Raw genomic sequence first — 22,712 nt, 5'->3', positions numbered from 1 at the left:
AACTGACAGTCCTGTTCTACGACTCTGCACGTTTGAAATATGTAAATCCAGCATTGTGGTTTATCATGCCTTGAATGCCTTGAGTTAAAGTCAACACATTAGCTTTCATTAATGCAGTAGATGGTGAAGATTGAACGGTGACTTGCACCCACAAATGGCATTTACCTACATGTCAAAATGGACTGAGTGATAGTTATGGTGTAAGAGTCCGACACAGCCTCCCTGAGTTCCCACAACTTTTCAGGGAAATGTCAATAAAATTGCATATCATGGATTAAAAAAAACAAAGATAAATTTGAGGGAGCATATGTCATCAGGTTATGATTGAATACCTTTTTTGAAATAAATTCTGATTTCTTAAGCATTTTCTTCAGGGTTTGTTTTCTTTTGAATATGATTAATCAATTTCTGGACTAGTATGTAGGATTTTTCTATCTCCTAGCAAATGTTGTCCTAGTCAGTGAAAAGGTAGCCAAACTATGACCGCTATTGAGCAGTATTTAGGTTTGCTGCTGAATATTATTGCTACATATGAGGTGAATTTTATTGTGTTAAAACAATATAAAAACAAAACAATGCAGAACAAAACAACAGATACTTTTGGCCCCCACCACACAGTCTGTTAGCACATGATACTTGATGAAGACCATGTACGTTATATTTGGAATTAGCTGATTAATCAGTGAGTAGACAGATGAGTAACAAAAATAATAAACCCTTTAGATAACTGATTGCCATTTTAAAAGCAAAAATGCTCGAGCAATGTCCTAGTTCCAGTTTATCAATATTTAATATCTTAAGGTTTTACACTGTTGGTCGGACAAAACTAGCAATTTAAGATGTCACCAGTGGCAATTGTTGGGAAATTATGAGAATTTGGGGACATTTTGTTGTCTGAATGATTAATCGATTACCCGATTTTTTAAAATTCAAACTAAAGAGGTGGAAAATCCTGGGATATGTCGAATTCAGTGGTATGTAAAACTTTGAAATGAGTTATTAATACAATCAAAAATGTGTGGCTTAAAGAGTAACGTTGGGAAACACTGGTAAAAAAATACGTTGCTCTCTTTACACCTTGTCCATTTCACTTTGATGAGAGAATAATAAATCAGACGTCGTTATGTAACAAAAACCAGTTGTCTGTTGCGTAAGGTCTGTTTCTCCGCCCCTTTTCACTCGCTCCGCGCATGCGCATCAGCACCATACACTCCGCCATTGACGGACCCACGATCAGGAGGAAAGGGTCAGAGGCACTTCGACAAGCAGCAGCTGCACGTTTCTCCTGTCTTCAACCTCAACTTTGGCTTGAGCTACCATTTTTAACACTTGACTCACACCCTTGTCTTATCTCCTGCGGATGATTTTGGTTGACACCTGTGTGTATTGTCACTACAAAGAAGCGTGTTTTTACCAGATTCTAGAAGTAACGGGCAGCGGAGATCCTCAGCTAGCGGCAGCTATAACGAGGCTATAGCAGGCTAGCTAACGTTAGCTAGCGACCTGGCTAGCTGCACACGAGCTGAGCATTGCTCGGTGGTGGGGTGGGGGGGGCGGTTTGCCTACAGTGTCGTTTGATGGATCCGAGAATCGCCTGGTTTCAACCAGAACAACGTGGACCCGCTAACAACCTGTGGATGCAGATTTGGGAGACGACACAAGGTCTCGGGTACTTGCATGTAAATAACAGCTACACCACTGGATCTCTGAGCACGTCGAGCCTGAAAGGGACCGTCAACGGGGCGTCGGGAGCCATCCTCACCAGCAGAAACGGGGCACTTGACTCAAACACCGGTAGTGGTGAAGCCAGGACTAAGGGGATGTCGACCTCAATGGGGAACGGAGAAATATCGGAGCAGCGGGACTTTATACCACTGGAAACCAATAGCAACCACAACAACCGAGCCGCTGGCAGGGGCGGTGTCAGCGGAGGGGGGCAGCAGCAGGGCAGCGGGGTCGCCGTGCTCTGGAGGGGGCTGACAGACGGACACCCCAACAAAAGGAAAAGAGACAACAAAGCTAGCACTTTCGGATTCAATTCCAGCCTCTTGAACAGTGGCAGCGGCTCCAACACAGGAGATTATGATGGTTACACGGGCACGCCATGGAAAGTCAGGAACTACTCAGAAGGAATCGTAGGGTAAGAGAGAGTTTCATAAAGTTGATCAGGTTGGCTGTCTCATTTGAAAACCCTGCTGGTGCCGGTGGCGGGGGCGCCCACTGCCCCCCTCCCCCCACACACAGAGCGAGCCTGTAAACTTGGAGTTAATTAACTGCTATTTCACATATTTGAAACACTAACACCCAGAAATGACATGCAGGGAGACGTCTGAGGTTGACAATGTCACCCCACCCACCTTTTAATCCACACCCACTGAGTCAGTTGTATAACTTTGTGTAGTTATATGCAAAACCAACATCCATGAGAGCGAGTCTATCCACTAATGTGCAAGCTCCTTTCAAAACATGACACTTTACACAGCAAGTTCAAGGTGCAGATCATTTTAAATCAGGTAGTCATTAAATCCAGTGACATGTCCTGTCCTGATGTCAAACAGCATTATAGTGGAGTTTAAGAAGCTATGCATCAAACCATCCAGCACTTTTGTATTCTAGGTAACTTTCACATTTAAAAATGCATGAACAAACATACGTTGAAGCAAACCTTTTAGATATCCAGGAGGTTTAACCATGTAGATTTTCTTACTACTTGTTTTTGAACAAATATTAAAATGGAGGAAATAACACACTGGACCTTTGCACTGCAACAGATAATGCATCTGGGTATTACTAACAGAGAACAGGGCAGCATTGAACCATTTTAATCCTGGCGTGCTAACATTGTGGTGTTCATTAAGGGGTTACAAACCAAAGGTTGATTAAGGGAACATGGGCACAGTGCACATTTGTAGCCCATATTTGAGTAAACTGGTCAGTAAACAACAAATTGTTTAAATGGAGAGAGCATTGAGCATAGAGTGACACTTTTACTAGCTGTGTGCCACTTCATTGGTCCTCCTGCAGCCTCCTTAAGCACACAGATATTAGACTGACACTATTTCAGAGGAAAACAAAATTGATGTGTTTGGCTAAGTTGTTGAACTACTTTCTGAACATAGTGTGAGCAGAAGTCAGCATTTAAAGGAAGTGTTTTCTTGCCACTGTCGCCAAAGTGCTTGCTCATGGTGGGAACTCTTGGGTCTCTGTAGTAACATTATAAAGAGTACAGTCTAGACCTGCTCTATTTGTAAAGTGTCATGAGATGACATTTGTTGTGATTTGGCCCTATATAAATAAAGTTGAATTGAATGTTCACTATGACCTAAAGTCAGATATCTAAATAATGTACAAGTAAGAAGTTGTGCATTGCTCAAATGACATAAATATGTACAGTCATGACAGTGCTGATTAATAGCAGGCGACCAAATATTGTGGGGTTACATATACATCTTAACCAGCTTGGCTAACCTGGAGTTTTGTGGGGTGACAGATGAGTCACTTAGGCCTGTTGCATGCTTCTCATGCCGGGCACCGCAAACATGCACATGCACCCACAAACCTCAGCAATTACAGAATTGCTGAGTGGACCCAGTGGATGCCTCTCGAAATGTGCAACTCTCAATTAATGAAAATTAATCAAAACGCATAACCTCATCAGATAAACAGCGCAGTTATACCGATGATAATTAGAACAAGGAATCAAGTAGACAGGCACTGTTTTCCTGCTTTCTTCTTCCTCTTCTTCTTCTTCTTCTTCTTCTTCTTCTTCTTCTTCTTCTGTGTGCTTGCTGTAGATTTGTCCACATGGCCCACTATAGTTTCGGAGAGCTTGTTTGCTAACCAGCATGTGTTAATGATGGGGTGTGATTCTGCTAGCAAACTCATTCTTTTGAATCATTCGACAGTAAAGGACCGATATGTATTAAAAGCAGGTGTAAATTGCTTGTAGTTTTTTTTATTCATGAAGAACAGCAGCTGTGGTCAGCCTGGATTCAGTTGGTAAAACTGTGTTACATTGGTGGCAGGTTTTTATATTGGAAATAGAATCAAAATGCTTCCAGAGACTTATCAAAACACATAGTTTGTCAAATGTGGCTGAATGCTCTGCTTCCTTTTGAAATGGACATTGTTAGGGTGTGTTTGGTCAACACAGAAGAAGTGAATTCAGACATTTTTTGGAACACACTGAGCATACAGATACATGTACATTATGCTATGGATGTTTTGATACTTTTAGACAAACTACACACTGCAGCCATCTTTCAAACCTAGAGGGTCTGAGTGTTTGCTAGTTGAAATATATTGGGTGAAGTATAAGCTAGCTTTAAAGCTAATTATTTTCAGTGTACTAACCCCAGCATAACGTCAACAGGTAGTTCCTGAAATCTTGACCAAATTCAACAAGGCAGGGAGATGAGGAATTGTAACTTTCGGTTCATGCCTCATGTGTTTTTGCTTCTATCAGCTCATGGACCATTCCTCCACTTCATTCAGTGAATCACAAACTTTCAGTGAGTGTGAGATTTGACTCATTAGAGAGCTTGTATTGCTTACATTGTTGCTTGTAGGTCAGATTGTCCTGTAACATTAGGCAAATGTATCAAGTCACAAGGGATAATAAATGCACAAGACGTATTAACTTATAGCTATGTCAGGGGCACCTCCTCTCCTCACCAGTGTTTTTTTAGATGATGATGATAACTGGAGAGAAATGTTTTGGTGGGTGGGGCTCTGTTTTAAAGACCTTTTAGGTGCTGAGATTTGCCCCCTTCCCCACCCCTTTCAGTTAGACATGTGTAGACAAGCAGAACACCAGAGTGTGGAGCTCAGTCTTTGGCTGATCCTCATATATAGTTATATGGAAGCTCTGTGTTTGCATAAGGACATTCTTTAGTGATTAGCTCTGCTAATACCAGAACTTGAACCTCAGAGCCTTGATCACACTCGCCACCACTGAGGGCTCTCTGTCTAACCATGCTTTGGTAATTCACAATTCCTGCATGCCCTATGGCATTATAGGAAATGTATTTCGAAATGCACATGTGTAGGCGATATACATATAAGCTGCCGTTAAGTTATATCCACGGTTAAATCTCAACTCATAATATATGTTTTGTTGCTTGGGAGATGTAGTCTGGATGTAGGATGTATAGATAAACATCCTGTTCCATGGTTGGTAATAGCACATATTCAACGGCTGCGAACAGCCACTTTTAGTCATTTACTGCAATGAACCATCCCGCAATGGGTAATACAATGAGCAATATGTTCATATTTTTTAGTGTCATTTGGATGCAGGGAATAAGACTAGGTTTGACCATTCAGGTTGAGTGGTTTATGGAGCGGGCAAAGGTAAACCTGGGAATCATTGTTGTGTTTGAAATGTGCAAGTAGCAAACAGGGTGAAGGTGGGAGTAAGTTCAAATGCATTTTTCCATGGGACAGCCTGTACACTATATTTGGCCATGGGGGGTTGGCCCGAGAGGCAGAGGCATGTGCTTATTTGTGTTTTACGCTCCTCTAGTCTTTCTGGAAGCAAGAAAGGTCCAAGCAACCAGCCCGCCTCATGATGGAAAAGGATCAGTGTTTACATGCTCCACACGGCCTCACTTCCACAAAACAAAGCCAGCCCTCTGAGAGAGAAACCCGAGCCACTTCAGTGTCTGGCCAATCAGATTGGGAGTTCTAAGGGAGTGTTTCCACCTCATTTTCTGGTCTTGCAGAACAGTTATTTAGATCCTTTATATGGGCACAGGAAGTCAGTGTAGCCTGGGAGAGCTGTGGCCCATTACTGTCCTGCTGAACTGCGTTCTGATCTGGTGTTGTGTTGTGGGTTTTTGTTGTGTAGGCAAGATGCAATATTCCAAAGTTCCAGTCATTTTATAAGAGGGAGGCATTGTGAGAGAGTATCAAAAGTGTTTATGGGAGGGTGGAGTGAAAAGCTGATTGTCATGTAGAGGGGGTAGACGTGATGATGTTTAAATATGGGGATGATTGCGCACATTTTGAGACATTGTCTCTTGGAAGACATTCATGGTGTTAATGAATAATGGCTAATGTACATATGGATTTGCTCAGGACAGTTGAACTTTATTGAACTTTGTCACATGAATTTACGCTGATAGCCAACTGTCTTCTTCAAAAGGGTTGTCACAAAATAACGTCTGAAATGGAGAAGGGTTTTTCCAGTTTTAGCTAATGCAGTTTCATACACTGCCTCTCTCATGGCAAAAACCCCTGTTGAGTGGTTTTGCAGTCACGTTAGCTAACATGTTGGCAAGTGTTACACTTCTGTTCCAGTCCCAACACACATTTTTAGTGAAATTTGTATTGTGGGAAAATATCCATCTCAGAGTGGGAGCAGGACTAATGGTAGCTAATTCTAGCTAACTTACCATTAGCTACCGTAAGTCAGGCCGCCCATCCAGCCTGGCCCTGCTAAATGGTCTGCTTAATGTCTGCTAAATGGATGGCACACTTGCACAAGGGCACCTTGAGTTCTTGTGTTAAAGATTCCGGTACGCCTTCAATCTCCTACATCTCTTTTTTAGCTAGCCTGCCTGTGAATGCTAAGGCATGAGATTCTGCTCTTTTCCTGTGACGTCTTCATATTAATCTGACATCCTCACATGTTCTCTTGTCTTATTCATGCGAAGCAATTTGCTCCCCTGGCCCAAAATGGTAGCAATGACTGAGCAACCTGCACTTGATTAATTTTAGTGGAGCCTGGTGTTGGCAGCTAGTTTGGACTGGTGAAGCAGAACATCACTTGCAGGCTAATGAAATGTGTGGTTAATCGCTCACCGATGAGTAGCCCTGGCTAATGCTTTTATTGCCATTTATTGCCGCTGTCTTTTGGAGATTTATGACTCCCAGCACTAGCACACAGATAGCACCTCTGTGACTGAAGCTCCATTATTAGAACTGTGGTTCATCCAGCCTCTACTGGTTGTGACATCTATGTCACGCTCTCCTCTCTCTTTCTATGCTTGCTGGCTGGCACTCGGCCAAAGCATGTAGGCCTGTGGAGAGAGAAGCTTGCATGCTGGTCGTTTGGACTGTAGGTGAAACAGGCCCCCTCTGAACAGCACGTGTGGGCAGCTCTCCATAACTCAGCCTTCCCATGTGTAGTGAGGAATGTGTTTTTCTTTTTTCCCTCTTCCTGTCCAATGGAAACCCTTCCCATGCTCCAGACTGATGCAGTCAGCAAGCGGCACACAGCATTCTGGGTTTTTTTTTTCAGAGCGTGTGTTCAGACTGTGACCTTCTCAGCACGTGTACAGAACGACTGGGGCTTTGACAATTTCCTTTTGTTGTTGCCTATGTTAATAATTATTCTATTTTGTGATACTGCGTTAGTGTTGTCATAAAATCACACTTTAAGTGTCAGTGTTTTAGTACTAAAATGTTTGTTTTCATTTTGAAATGCTACAAGTGGGGAAGAAAGTTGAAAATACTTTAAAATGTATTTGAAAGTGAATAGTAAGAAGTGCAATAATTTATATGGTATATTTGTTTTAGTTTGTTCTTCCCATTTGTGTTGATATTCATTTTGAAGACCAAAGCTGGTCAATGTTCTTTTAGGGCTCAGACAGTTTGTGCTGAATCGTAACTTTTCTTTGCTCTTACATACTAACAGCAAAACAGCACAGTCATACTAAAGTCTGAAACATGCTTCACTGCTCTCTTGTGTTGGGAAAGCTAATTTGAAACAGCAGTAGTGAAGCCACAAGCTACTCCATCGGCAGTAGTTGAGCTACAGCAATACAAACTTTGTTGGAAGTTGCAAGTTGCACTACAAATCACTCTGAAAGCATGATTGACAACTAATCAGATGCTGATGCGACACTTCAAGCCCACTAAACAATGTGTTTATCCTGGCACTAGTATTACCATATTTATAGTCCCAACTGTTCCTGTTTTGACCACAGTACCCTGCTGCGTTACTCAGGCATGACCAAGCCTATCACTAGCAGTCAGCAGTGTTTGGGCTCCTATGTAACCGGAGTCGTTTTGTCCCAGTGGCCAACACTTAGCACCCCAGATCACTTCATTGATGAAACATTAATGAATCTGCCATCTGCGAGACATTGACACCTCTGCCTCTGTTTGTGGTCGTCCTCATTTTGAAAAGAAATGTGTGATGCGACTTGTCAACCCTGTCAGCCTAGACAGAGCAGTTTCAGGTAACACACACTACCCTCTTTTGTTGCAAAATTTCAAGCCCTTGTGCAAAAAATAGGGTCATGATGTCGGGACTCTTTCTAGGACAATATGGCCACAACAATGGTCCCAAGTGTTTCATCATGACCAATCTAATCTAGTGCACAACACTGGAACACTGTGTACTGCATTGAACATGGGCATCCATCTGCAAGCTCATGTTTCAGGCGTTACATCTTAATGCCTGTTTTTAAGTATTTTAAAGCTATGCTACGGGCCCTTTGACAAGACACCTTTGTGCCGTAGTGCCCAAATATCTGAACAGTCAGTAAGTGGTGCTCAGTGTGATGCAACAATAACCCCTTTTTCCTTCATCCTACCCAACTTAACAGATGGCTCTCGTTCACATGAAGGCATTTCAGCACCACACCCAATCCTCTCTCTCCCTTTCCCTCTGTCCATTTTTCTGTTTCACCTTATGCATGGGTCTGGCCCTTCTCTCTGTTTTCCCAGCTTTCCCTTACTCTTTCCTCCCTTTTTACCTTTGCGGTCTCTCATTTTCTCTTCCCTAACCATTCCTCTTCCTCTCAGCCGTGCAAAGGTCGCATTATGCTTCTTCTCTGACAAGTTATTGTGGTGCTGTCCCACTGTAGCTCATTGTGAAGCAATATTTCATAATCCAAAAACATAAACCCGGGTTTTGTGCTTAATTACGACCTAATGCCAAGGTCAGACGTGATTTATTTATTACATTTATTTATTCATAAACTATTGTTTGCATTTTGCTGCAGGTTACGCCTGTGGAGAAATAAACAAGGAGTTTTCTATGACCATAGAGTATTACCATAGAGTGAATATTGGGAATTGCACATAATCATGAGTTCATGTGTTGTCATTAGCCATACTTAGCGTATAAATGCACAACACTACCTGATAATGCACAGCACCTACACCAGTGCTATTATGCTGAATTATCAGTTCCTACACCATAGGAATTTATGTTGGACCACAGCGACTAGTTGATTAATTGATTAGTCAACTGACAGAAGATTAATCAGCAACTGTTGGTAATCAATGAATTGTTTAAGTCATTTTTCAAGCAGAAATGCCAAACATTTGATGGTTCGTGCTTCACAAATGTGAGGAGTTGTTTTGTCTTAACATTATTGTAAACTGAATATTTTTTTGACTGTTGGTTGGACAAAACAAGACATCAATGACATCGCCTTGTGCTCTAAGAAATTGTGGTTCTCATTGTTTTCTGATGTTTTATAGACCAAACAATTGATCAATTATGAAAATAGTTGTTTGTTGAAGCCCTAAAGGGGTGCAGGTGTAAACACTGCCAAACCTAGACAAAGAAGCGCGATTTTGTTGGTCCTCAGATCACTGACACACGGTGTGTCTCTGCCTTGCTGTCAGAAGAGCGTTTAGCACTTGTTTTATCCTTCATGACAGCCCTTCATCCCCCTTTCCTGCTATCCTTCATTTAGATTTTAGTCATACATATAGAGCAAATTGCATTCAGCTCAAAAACAAGACTGGCTTTAACTGCAAGAGCACTCACATTACAGGCAATCAGTAAGCATGACTGGCACCATTTCAGTGACACTAGAGTAATCATGCCAGAGGGAAATGTTAGGAAAAGAAGAAGTGCTAAAGAGGAGAGAGAAAATGTTTTCTCCTCCTGGAGCCTCAGCTCGGTGGAAACCTGTTCCACCAGATTACATAACATTACTATGATATAGACAAGTGGGATAATCCGATAAGCAGTGCCAAGGGTCCATGTGCTCCCTGGGCAGGTGCAGGGCTGAGATGTAACCTGATCCAAGAAGGTGGGGCATGAGACGTGATTTCTAAGGTTGCTCCCATCACGTGATGATAAGGGAGCTGTAGTGGCCTGTTTGCTGTGAAATGAAACCTATTGATGCTGTTGTGGAGTGAAAATTCTCACATCTTGGATGACTGTTTTACCAAGTGGTTTTTAGTTTATTATATTGTTGTGTGATAGAAGCAAACTGAAAAGATTATAATAGATAATCATGCCAGAGAAGTTCCCTCTTTTCCGCTTTATGTTTCTGGACGTTTGAAAATACATTGAACCTTAAAGACAAACCTGTAAAATCCTTCAGTGCAATTACAACACATTAAATGAACTTGAATTAGTCTAAGGCTTTGGGCTGAGGTGTCTTAATGATACAGAATAGAGCTACAGAGAGCTGTGTTCTCTTAACCATGAAATCAAAACAAATGTAGTGTTTGTAATGTGGACTGTAGCTGCTGAGTTTCTTTTTACCCTTAAACGAAACCTAATGTTTCTGTGATGGAGGCTGGAGTCTCTTCAATGTGCACAGGGAAAAGAGATTAGTCATTACAATTTAGAGTGGTTGTCAGTTGCCAAGTTGGAGGAGGGGCGACAAATGGAAAACAATACTTTTTGCCACCTCTTTCATGACAAAAAAACAAACAAAAATGAAATTGTGTGAAGTGCAACTTTTGGTATTCTACCAAATTAATCTTTTGAAACAACCTGTTATACTAACATTTTAATTTTGTTCATCAGAAAGAAAAAAAGGCCGGGACATTAAAGCTGTGGCTTTGTCAAAACAAGGTGGAAGTCCTTTGTAATACTGGTATAACCGCTCAAAGCATTTTGTGACATAACACACACAAACATAGTTATAGCCATAGAAACTCAGGTTCCAGTGGCCTTCTAGCTTGGTCTGAACAGAAGAAATCAATAAAATGGAATCATGTTATTCAATTCACAGCTGGTATTAGAGGTGTCCACTTGTGATCACCTGAGATGCATGTTAAAACCAGGTGTAAACAGGACCACAGAGGCTGGCTGTATACAGTGAGTACTACTTCAAGTTGTTCAGTCCTCCATTCATATGCATTTTCAGTAATTGTCCTAAGAACTCTAACAGAGTGAGACGTCTTCTCTCTAGCTGATCATGTTACGTCAATTAAACTTTCATCCACATCATATCAATAGTTTAAGCTGATCAACTTTATAGTTTTGAGCCAGGACCTTCAGTATTTGGATCAAGCAGCTCATGAAAAATGAGGCGTGTTGAATTTAGACGGCTACAATTCTAATGTCATCTCTGTGGACTGCATTGGTCAATCAAATATTTACAAACTCCAGGTAGAGTAACTTTTAGCATGCACCTTGTAACTTGTTGGTCTGATCACAGCCGTATTAGCAGTTGCAGTTTGCTGTAGCAACTCGGGGGTTAGTTTTTACCCCCCCCCCCCCCCCCCCCCCCCCCAAGGTCACCATGATAGCATTCGGCTAGGGAGAAGAGAGTTTTATTCTGGAAGTATTTTCCCTACATGGATAGCAGACCAGCAACCTTTCAGTGCTGCGTCTGTGTCCTGGGCTTCTGCTAGGCTGAGTGTCTGAGACCCAAGACATAACAAAGGTGAAACCCAGTCAGCTTTGACTGTTGTCAGGTTAAGAGTGCTTGTTACATAAAACCCAGACAGTAGACACACACACAGTGCTCTTTGTGGCGTAATCCAAACAACTGTCAGTCAGTGTTGGTAGCTGCTAGTGTTTTCCTTGTCCAACTTTCTGTGGTATATGCGGGCTCTGCTTTGTTGCTTTATTTTATTTTTAAAAGCAGAATATCACTTTCCTTCTCCCTTCCTCTGTCGTCTGCCAATGGGAATGTGCCTGTTGTTGGCCTGGTCTGGCAACATATGGCTGTTTGTGCACGTGTGTGTGTGTGCCTGCATGTTTGTGCTCTTATTTGTCCACCCACAGAGATTTGTCCTTACGTCTCTCTGTATGTAGACATATCTGGTCAGTGAAAAGGTCAGCGCATGTGGGCAGAGCGACCTGTTCCAAGGACAAATGCGGTACTCTTGCTTAGCCTGCCCTTACTTAGTAAAATGTTTTTTTTTTCACTGCCACAACACTGCAACACAGTTCCTGTTTTGTTTTTGCTCGGCCCTACTGTTTTACCAAAAAGTTACACAGCTAACACAGCTGCTTCTCTTTGGGAAGAAACCTTTGCTGTCATAACAGGCCTAAGACAAACCTTTTTAACTGTCTTTATCTTTTGTTTTCAGTAATTAATATAATAATAATAATAATAATAATACTTTTATTTGTATCGTACTTTTCAAGCTTGGAGCACAAAGTACTTTCCATAGACGGCATAAAAACACAATTAACCTCCAGCTTTATCAGTAAGAGTCTGTTCTTACTGTATCAGCTGTGTGGAGGAGTAATGACGGTTCATGATTTATGATTAGTGATTTCGCTGATGGGCATGAATCTACCTGTACCTCACCAGGAAAGCTAATAATAGAAGTATTCAGAGAACTCCAGAGAGCAATGCCTGCTCTTTTTTCAAGACTTTTATTTGCCATGGGAAGGTTGACTGTTTTGGCAACACCCTGCATCTCCTTCTGCTGTTACATAAATGTATATCTTGAGCCTGCCTGGTAGAAAACGTCTTCAACTGTTGGTCACAAGATTTGCGTTAAGCTGCCTGGCTAGGTGACACCTGTCTGTCACTGCAGGGGGAAAAACTGCAGCTAATATTCCATTATTGCTGCTTCAATTTTCCTTTTGGATATTACACTCCCATTACCAAACATCTATCATTTATTTGATTCCACGTCTTTGATTATTGGACATACCAAGGGATGAGGAGAAAAGTTTGAGATGCCCTTGTGAGGTGTGAACAACTCTCGGCTTAATCTGATTCCTTGCAGTAACTTGAGTTTTTGTGTGTGTAAATATGTTAGCGGAGAGAAGAGAACACAGCTATTAGCCATGTCCTGTCAGTGTGACTCAGTGTCTGACATCTGTATCTGTGGCTGTGACTGTTGGCACCCTTGGCACTGCATATTGTGTCTTTTTGCCCTGCTAGCAGGGAGTGCACAGATTGGGCCAAGAGAATGAGAGCACCCCTGGGTGTGTTCGCTTTCCTCTGTCTCATGGCTAAAATGAATGTGCGATATGGGATGTGACAAAATTTTTAGTAGTCTTGAATTGTTAAAACTAACTCACTTAATTGATGTGTTTTAAGGTGAACAATAATCTGTACTGTTTGACTTGTTCAGTGGTCTGTCTCAGTTCTTGCCATCAGCCTGCTAGAATATCCTCAGTATCTGCTGTGTAGATATTCGTCCTTGATGTCTGTCGATATGCTAATCATCCACTAAAGTAAAGAGTAAAGCTAATTTGCCTCTTAAACTTTGCATGCTGTTTATGATCCAAATGGAAATCATGACGGTCTGGATATTTCATTCACTGGATTACCACCAAAAACAACATGTTTCCACTCATCTCGCAACACTGTGTTCTGTGTGCTTCGCAGGTTACACGAGGAGGTCAGTGACTTCTACGAGTACATCTCCCCGCGGCCGGAGGAAGAGAAGATGAGGCTGGAGGTGGTGGACAGAATCAAGGGAGTCATCCACGACCTGTGGCCCAGTGCTGAGGTACACATCACCCCCAACGCTAAAATCTATTTTATGTATTTTTTTGTTTTGTTTTTGGGTTTGGCTTGGTTTTGATAGTAGGGTGTGATTTATATGCGTGCCACTGATAATCAGGGTGAGAATTGCCCCCAGCTGTTTGCTAGAAAATCTTGGTTGTAATATGTTTTGGCAAATGGATTGGTAGAATAGTGAAAATTGTTTATCACTGGTTGAGTACTGTGACCAGGTTGTCTTGGACACAGTGGTCTCAATTACCACAGTTAGTTTATGTGCCAGGCTGTATGTGATATCAAGCAAATGGCTGTTAGCTTCAGCCTTTCATAAAGTATTCTCTTGTTATTCTGTTATCTCCCTGCTGCACAGTGTTTGGGTCACGTTATCAGTGCCACCTCAGGCATTCTTGTACCCACTGACTTTGATCCTGCTGATAGAGCAGTGTGCTTCAAAGTGTGTCTGCTCTGAGCTTAGCAGTTCCCAAATTAAGGAGCATAATGCTGTCCCAGTCCTGCCCACTTGTATTCCTTTTCCACTGTGGAGTGAGCAAGGGCATCAAGTCTCCAGGACTTACTATGCATTTGTTCACAAACATGGCTCTGCAATCAGCTTAGTCCTGGACATGTGACTGGGCTGTAAACCAGAGTTTACACTACTGCTTGGTGTGGGACGTAGGGAGGTGGTTTAAGGGAGTAAAGGTAGGGTCAAGGCTTAAGTCTATTTCTGTTCAGACACCAATTTGTGCACCGAAGGTTGAAGGTATTTTAGTCACTTCAACAGCGTGCAGGTTAAGAGATCAGTGGCTAAAAGGTATGAGTGTAAACATCCTGCCCGTTTTGATTTCCTCAATAGCCAATTTCCACATCAATGCGAACATATGATATTTGCTTGTTTCATTGCGGCCACCCTGGTCTTTAATCCCTCACTTGAAATGCAACTGAAGTGGTTTTGAAATCTATTCAGACAACGCACTCGTTCCTTTTACCCCAGATAGTTTTTGTACCACACCTGTGCAGTTTGTTTGGACTTGTCATTAAGTCAACGCTAAGTTAAGTTGTAGAATAATAATATATGTGCAGCTTGAAGAACAGGTTTTTGTAGTTGTCAAGCTTACCATGGGAAAATCAGAGAACTACACTGATGCCTGCTTGGTGACACGGTTTGTCCTCAGTCCGGTCCTTGTCGTAGTCTGTCAGAAAGACCTTTCAGAGCGTAGAAGAGAGGATGTTTTAAAGGTTAAAACAACTGTCAAAACATGATGATAAAATTGCTCAGGTGCGGGAGTTGGCTGTTCTTCAGGATGTGCATAAATGAATGTCATTTATTAAAGAAAGATGTATATGTGTGAAACTCTGTGTCCAATCTCTCTAGGTCCAAGTGTTTGGCAGTTTCAGCACTGGTCTTTATCTGCCAACAAGGTGAGCCATTTGGTTTCCTAAACCAGCCTAGAGATTTAAACACGTGCTTGCTGTTTTTTTTAATCTTTGCCAAACTGTGACTGTGAACTGGCCCCCTACCAAGAATACTTGACTCTGTTGCGGAGAAAGTGCTGCGCCTAGCCAGTGAATCATTATTTGCTCTTTGCCTTGAGGATCAAGTGGTTCAGTCATTTTTAGCGCTGATGATCATGGATCTTTTTTAAAACTGTACTCAGAGAGGCCTGCAACAGACACCCAGCCACACACACACACACAAACACACACACACAGACATGTCATCTGGATCAGTGGGCTCTTGACACCATACTGAGCACTTTAATGGGACTAAGCTGTTTTGTGGATGCATGCATGTCAGTGGGTGGTGTGTGTGAGTGCGCATCTGTTTCTGTGTGCGTCTCCTATTCTGGAAACAAAAGAGTAGGACTTGACTCCATCAAAGCAAATCTTGGTCAACTGAAATTCTACCTACTCTTCAACCGATCGATTGGTCGATGGGGAGAAAAGAAATCTGCAAGTTATCTCTAGATTTACTAAAGTTATAAATAATTATAAATGAAAATAAAAAGCTATTTGCACCATATTTAATTATTTTTAATCTAATTATGAGTAAATGTTCATCAAGTTAGCTGTCTCTGTTTAGGACTTCATGGCTTATAAGTCTTATAGTCTATTAAACCACACGATTGAAAATTAAAACACTCAATTTGTTGAGTAAAACATATTTGAGTATTATTTTTATTCATAATCAGTGTTATTTCCAATACTATATAGCCTATCACTCAAAAATAAAACACATCAGGTCTGCATATATCCCTCCCGCCCCCGAAAATAATGAGTTATGAAGCGCTTTTCATATCAACCAACCAACCAAGCAGACACTGTCAGCCCTACAGAAGAGTGTATTTGTCTGTATTTAAGTTAAGGTACAGATCACAGATCATTTATGCTGTTTGTATGTATGCTTGTGTTTGTGTGTGTGTCTTGTTTGTAGTGGGTGCTTGTGTGTAACATTTGGTGTGTAGTGAACACACAGCACTGCTAACATAGTACACACACATTGGCTGGCTTCTTATAAGCTCTGTCTGTAGCTGCACATTGCTCATCCACAAGATGGAAGCAAAGCCCACCTGTCTGCAGTAAGCTACCATGTGGAGGATCTTTTAAAAAAGGGTTTCCTTTTTACTGTATTTAAGTTCAGTAACACCTGATTCTGGTAGGGAACTGTTAGTCTCTTGTTTTCTTCCCATGTGAAACTAAAGTAAAAGACAGTTAGACTAAGACTTGTTGCACAAGTAGAAAAGAATCATGAAGTCAGCAAACTGACTGACTCTAATGTCACGCAGCACTATCTATCAGAGGTTTGCTAAGATTAGCCACATTATCTGTAGCTGTGTGTATTGAAGTGAGCAGGGGTGTGCTTTATTGTGTATGAATTCAACTTTTCATTTGTAAGAGGAAGATTGTCCTGTTTGTTATTTCAAAAGTGGCATAGTCTACCTTTTAAAAGCCATGTGCAGCTAGTTACAGCGTCGTCAGGACATCCATTGTTGGTGTGTGTTTACTCTGGAAGTGCTCCTTTCCATGCCCCTTTTGCTGTTTTATGAGTTGCACTTGAATGTTATAGAATGGACCCAAGCGTTACCTGTCATGTCTCTCTTTTCCACCAGTGACATTGACCTGGTAGTTTTTGGGAAGTGGGAGACACTCCCACTCTGGACGCTGGAAGAGGCCCTCCGGAAGAGGAACGTTGCAGACGAGAACTCCATCAAAGTTTTGGACAAGGCCACGGTAAGACTGTACTCCCTTGCAAATGTTGCAGAATTAGATTCCTGTTGGTTTTATAGCAGTTTACTAGACAGTGGCTCAAACGTCCAGAGGCCACTACATAGAATGTACTGCAGGAATCACATCACAGGAATAGTTTTTTTTGAAAACCTCTTTTCAATAAAGCAATATTTTAGACTTAAACAGATATAAGTAAATAAACTTCATTGTTTCAGTCATTAATGAGTATGATGTTAACTGTCATGTTCTGCTGTCTGATGTTGATTGTCAGTTTTGCAAGCTGTAAATCCCAGTAATAGTCTACAAGCTGCTGTGACAGCTCCAAAACCTGACGACACTGGTGTGTATTTAGGCATGTACAGACATCTACATCAAGAGAATTGCCAAAAGTACATCAGTACTTTGGAACGCCTCAAGTGTTTCTAGTGATGGGCAAAGCAATTTCTTTTACTGAATCAGTAGACTCATTAACAAGTTCAAAAGATTCGTTCACTGAATCATTCTGCCTGACCGGAGACCAGGTGACAGCTAGTTTCAGAAGAAAACTAAATGTGTGTTTCAAGTTTGTTAGGGATTTTAAAGAGCAGATTAGCACCTTTCTCAAGGAGTTTGGTTGAGGATTAGATTGGTAAATGTGGGTTTGTGTATGATTGCATGTGTGTTTACAATAGACTCGAAGTACAACCCTTCCTGCAGGTTTATTTACAAGCGTCTTACGGCACAATGTCAGGAGGCACTTGAGCCAAGCATTTGATTGTTGTGTTTGTCACCGTTCAGCACCTGTATCATGTGTGTTCTCAGGTTCCCATCATCAAACTGACTGACTCCTTCACTGAGGTCAAAGTGGACATCAGCTTCAATGTGAAGAGTGGCGTTAAAGCTGCTCGACTCATCAAGGAATTCAAAGAGGTACAGCTTGCTACACTGTGCAACTTGAGATTTTTGATTCTTATGTTTTTTAGTAGCACATATAGCTTTTGACAGCACGTTTTAACATTTCCATCATTTGATTCAAAAACATTGCTTAATGTAGATTTAATGTCTTGTGTGGCATATTAAGAGAAATCACTTCATAACCCACTTGAACTGGCATTGCTCACAAAAGTCAAAAGCAAGATGATGTTAATTTTATAATATATCTTTTTTTGAGCGTTTGAACGTTTCAAGTGGGCCTTCCATATATTACTGATCAGTCGGACAGGCCATTAAAAACCCTCAACTTTCGTACACTTTAAATTGCTGTAGGCATCAAAATCTATACCTATGTCCTCACTGTGTCTGTCTTTTGTCCTGTAGAAATATCCTGTGCTGCCTTACCTGGTCCTGGTGCTGAAGCAGTTCCTACTGCAAAGGGACCTCAATGAGGTTTTCACTGGTGGAATTGGCTCCTACAGTCTCTTTCTCATGGCTGTCAGCTTCCTGCAGGTGAGATACACTTGGTCATTAACATGAGCTCTTAATGCTTTTATCAACTCTTTGTTTTTGCAATGATACTGACATCCACTTGTGTGTTTCCAGCTTCACTATAGGGAGGACGTGTGCAGTCCCAACATCAACATCGGTGTTCTTCTCATTGAATTCTTTGAGCTCTATGGCCGCCACTTCAACTACCTGAAAACAGGTATCCGGATAAAAGATGGAGGCTGCTACGTAGCCAAAGATGAGGTTCAGAAGAACATGATGGATGGCTACAGGCCCTCCATGCTTTACATTGAGGACCCACTGCAGCCAGGTAGGAACAGTGAACACAAAGGATAAAGGGATAGAAAGTGGATTTTGTCCTCAAAAGGTCAAGAATTCCCTTTCCAGATATTGGAATGGCATGTATTGGCACGTTGTCAGGTTCGCAAATTTACACAAATGGGCCATCTGTCCAACAGACAACGACGTTGGCCGGAGTTCATATGGTGCCATGCAGGTGAAGCAGGCATTTGACTACGCCTATGTGGTCCTCAGCCACGCCGTGTCACCCATCGCCAAGTACTATCCCAACAACGAGACAGAGAGGTAAGGAGCTAATTAAAGAAGCTGTTGATGACGTAACAGAAGATTTTTTCAGTGGTTGATGGACCACAGCATCCCTCATAGCCAGTCACCTTATTATTGCAATATCCAGCCATATACTGTCACTGTATTTCAGTTGTTGTTCTTGTCATGGTTGGCTTTATTTGATCATACTGAAAGTATCAGTTCATTACCAGTAACATTTGAGACTGCTGTATAAACACTGGTATAACAGGTGTACCTCCTTCTGTATCCCATCACAGCATACTTGGCCGAATAATCCGGGTAACACAGGAAGTAGATGAATACAGGGAATGGATCCGAAAGAACTGGGGGAGCCCGTCTCAGAATGATCTGCCACTCAACAGTACGTTCAAACTTTTTTACAATTTTTTTAATTCATAAAATCCTATTGAAACTAAAATTGGACCCAAATCTAGATTAGAGGTCAAGGGAGGAGTAGAGATCCGTAGATCCTGGTCAGATGAATCTGACCTGGTATGGGCTCTGTGAGCTTCACGTTGGGCTAAGTTGACCTTTGTGTCTCCATCCGTTTCGTCTCTGTTTGTGTAGGAAATGACGTGACTCTGTTTGAGTCCCAGCAGCTTGATGAGTGCAACAACAACGTTCCAGACGATGACGTTGTAGTTCTACCGTCGGCTCCCCACAGCAAAACCTCCTCCAACTCCTCCTCTCCATCCCCATCACTGCGCTCCTCTCCCTCCTCCTCTCCACTGTCGCCTTCTTCCACGTCCTCAACCGCAAGCTCCAGCGATGCGGTCAGTCTTGCAGCTACGCACACACACACACACACACACACACACACACACACACACTAAGCCTTCAAATATTGTATTAAAGCATTTATCTGTAGCACTTAAAGCTTCATGAGTAAATCTTCTTGCTGACAAAATGTGTTGAACATGCTATTTAGTCATCCTTTTTGTTGGTTTTCTCCAGGACTCTGATGGCACGCCGTGTAAGACAGCCAAGCAGCAGCCCGGCCGGGGCTCCAGCGCCCACAGAGAAAAGTCTGCTGTCGTCAGTAGTCACCGAACACAGAGCCACACCACCAGCACTCCATCTGGAAGTAACAAGGGAGGAAAGGTACGCTCAGCTTTACCTTATACATACACATACAACACATAGGGATAAAAAAGAAACAGAAAAACTGTAGTGTTAAATATATGTCACTGAACACATCACATAAGTGTACAAATATTTCATTTGTGTTATTTTCTTCTGAAGTATGCTTGATAAAGAGCTATTAAATTAAATAATTTGATCAGATATCTCCACCATTACCTGCCTACAGTATATTTGAATGAATACCCAGGGGAATTCCTCCAGGAACACTAATTTCTTTCTGCGTGTTCTTTCCCCAGGCCAGGATGTCTCGTTCTCACCTCAAGAACCACCATGGGCAGCAGAGCTCCTCCTCCAGCACCAAAAGTCATCAGAGCAACAAGCCACATCACCAGGGCAACAGCAAGAAGAGGAAAAATGTGCGAGATTCTACACAAGAAGACCTCTGCAGATAGGGGTGACCTCGCCTGCCCCTCGCCCCCTCCCCTCCCTCCCTCCCTCCCACCCCCGTCCTTGTCTGCAACTGACTGACTGTCCTGTCCCACTTCTGCTACCAGACTCCAGCCTCGGGAGGTTGTTAGAAGTATTAAAACATCTACAGTAGCTGTCTCTCTGACGGGCGTTTCGGGGTGACAAGCTACGATTTCTAGCAGGAAAAAAAAAGAACAAAAAAAAAAAGAATTGTTATAGGAAATGGGGTTTAATTTCTTGGACCTGAACTGAAATCACAAAGGATAAATGCTCATTTGCTTCCCAACAGCTTCTTTTACGGAGGGGTTTTCCTTCCCACAGCCAGCACCTACACAACATGCCTCTTGCGCCTCCTGCTGTACAGGAATAGACAGGATCGGGTGTCTGCAATCTACTCTGGAGCAATACCTGGAGCTGCTGCTGGCTGGAAAAATAGCATCAAAAATTTTATCAAAAAAAGAAGAAAAAAGCAAATTGTTTAAAATGTACAAAAACAAAAATGTTATGTTGAGCAACAGACAAACATCTACACAGATTTTTTTAAGATGGTAACTTACAAATGCAATCAGTAAGAGTGGGACATAACTTATGCATGAGATTTTTCTTTTTGTTGGTTGATTTTTCCGTTGGTTTAAACTGTTTTGTTATGTCTAAAAACAGGTTATACAAAGATTTGTACAAAAAATGCATAAGAAAAAAAAAAGTTAAAAAATACCAAGTAAAAAGAAAATGTTTCATATTACCTTTTTACAAGATATACCGATTGAAGACATGTAAACGTGCACACCTTGTGCCCGCAGCTTTTTGGCCAAAGCCAGGAGCTGGTTTGGGTCCCATTGCCAACATAAATCATCAGCATCTACTTTTACTCCTGGTTTCTCTCTGTGAGTGTGCTACGTTGTTAACATTTAGCCTTTAGTGAGCCAACGCTCACATACAGCCCTATAGATGACGAGGTGGAGCCTGGTCTCTCGCCTCGCTCAATAGCACAGCCACACCAGTGTAGAGGCTTTAAGACTACAGGTTTAAATTAATAAGGGGTGATAATGGTTTTATTGAGAAATCCTACACTTGAAAAAAAAAAAGAAGATTTGTTAACTATACAACTGTGGGTGATAATCTGTTTCTTTGGTAATTTACCCACTGCAAAATCATTTGTATTTGTTAAATGTATTTATTTTTTATTAATTATATGAACATAGTATGGATAAATGTATTATTAACATTAGAGCCCATATCTTTTGATTCCTATATTTGAAATAGGGTAAGTTGCGGGGGTGGTGGGGTGGGAACATGTCTATTCAGGGACAGTAAAATACCACCTTCATTATTTCATTGGGTTTTTTTTTTTTTTTTTTTTCAGTGACAGTTGAGTGACCAAGTTACTTTTCGAAAGTTTGAGAGACCATTTTACAAGTTCTCAGTGAGAATTCTGTTTTAATATGTGGCTGGTCTACTTACTTTAAAAAGGGAGCTGATTTTTATTTTATTTTATAAACTATCATAGCAACAAACACTTCAACATGTCAACCCCCCCTCTGTCATTGCAGTACAACAACTAACCTGTAGGTGGAGTCATCGCTCCAAGTCTGAATCCACAGAGTTTGGGCTTGTATACTGCATTTGGATGGTTTATCTCTGCGTTATTTTTTTGTGATTGACTGATAATATCGTGATGTTTCAGCTGTTGAGCTGAGTGCTTGCTGGAGGGAGTAACACATCAAAGCACACCACAATCCCCTTATTGTCTCTCTCCCAAATGTGACAGCAAACACCCACAGTAAAACAAGTAGCCAGCAATAACAACCACCTTACATTACATTATTACTCTACAGTGACTACTGCAGCTACAGGAAGTCATGCTCACCGCAGAGCGAGTTTAATCGTCTGTGTTAAGACAGTGAAGCACATTTGATGAGTCCGTGCACTAACTTGCAGCCTATTATTTTTGGTGTTGAAAGTACGGTTTCTTGTCCCCCACACCCTCGCGGTTGAAATGCAGTATATAAGCGCTGGTCATGTGGTAGACGGACGAGGGGAAAGATGAATAAAGTTAGCCGTGCCATCTGAATGTCCACTCTCTTCACTGCAGGAAGGCTTCAAACCCAACTGTACTCATCTGAAATGGTGTTTCTCTGCAGCTATTACAATTCATGCAATAAAAACAGTACAATTAAACTGCGTGTTGAGACAAGTGTCTTGCTTTGCCTTGGAGTTGTTGTACTATGTCTTTATTCTCTTTACCGTGAAACATTAACACTAACAAAGTCCACGTACTGCGACGTAAGTTGATAAGGAGAGCAGCCT

General features: G+C 41.7%; 1 protein-coding gene across 1 annotated transcript; it reads left to right on the top strand.

The window, feature by feature from the left end:
* Positions 1 to 1,557: 1,557 nt before the first annotated feature.
* Positions 1,558 to 21,512, top strand: tent4b (terminal nucleotidyltransferase 4B). Its single transcript, XM_070901845.1, has 12 exons — positions 1,558 to 2,140; positions 13,503 to 13,626; positions 14,992 to 15,038; positions 16,727 to 16,847; positions 17,646 to 17,753; positions 18,141 to 18,269; positions 18,363 to 18,576; positions 18,725 to 18,851; positions 19,112 to 19,215; positions 19,422 to 19,627; positions 19,809 to 19,955; positions 20,234 to 21,512. Exons 1-12 carry the CDS (start codon positions 1,578 to 1,580, stop codon positions 20,387 to 20,389), a joined length of 2,046 nt encoding a protein of 681 aa, XP_070757946.1. The 5' UTR covers positions 1,558 to 1,577; the 3' UTR covers positions 20,390 to 21,512.
* The last annotated feature ends 1,200 nt before the right edge of the window (positions 21,513 to 22,712 follow it).

This window comes from Enoplosus armatus, chromosome 1 (genome assembly GCF_043641665.1).
Source record: "Enoplosus armatus isolate fEnoArm2 chromosome 1, fEnoArm2.hap1, whole genome shotgun sequence".
Taxonomy (NCBI): domain Eukaryota; kingdom Metazoa; phylum Chordata; class Actinopteri; order Centrarchiformes; family Enoplosidae; genus Enoplosus; species Enoplosus armatus.
The sequence above is the reverse complement of the archived record's forward strand: the minus strand, read 5'-3'. Positions and strand labels throughout refer to the sequence as shown.

Bases quoted from the DNA above. Each gene is read 5' to 3' on its own strand.
- tent4b (XM_070901845.1), top strand. From the start codon at position 1,578: ATGGATCCGAGAATCGCCTGGTTTCAACCAGAACAACGTGGACCCGCT. The intron at 18,577-18,724 runs GTAGGAACAGTG...TCTGTCCAACAG, and splicing joins TGAGGACCCACTGCAGCCAG to ACAACGACGTTGGCCGGAGT. The intron at 19,216-19,421 runs GTACGTTCAAAC...CTGTTTGTGTAG, and splicing joins GAATGATCTGCCACTCAACA to GAAATGACGTGACTCTGTTT.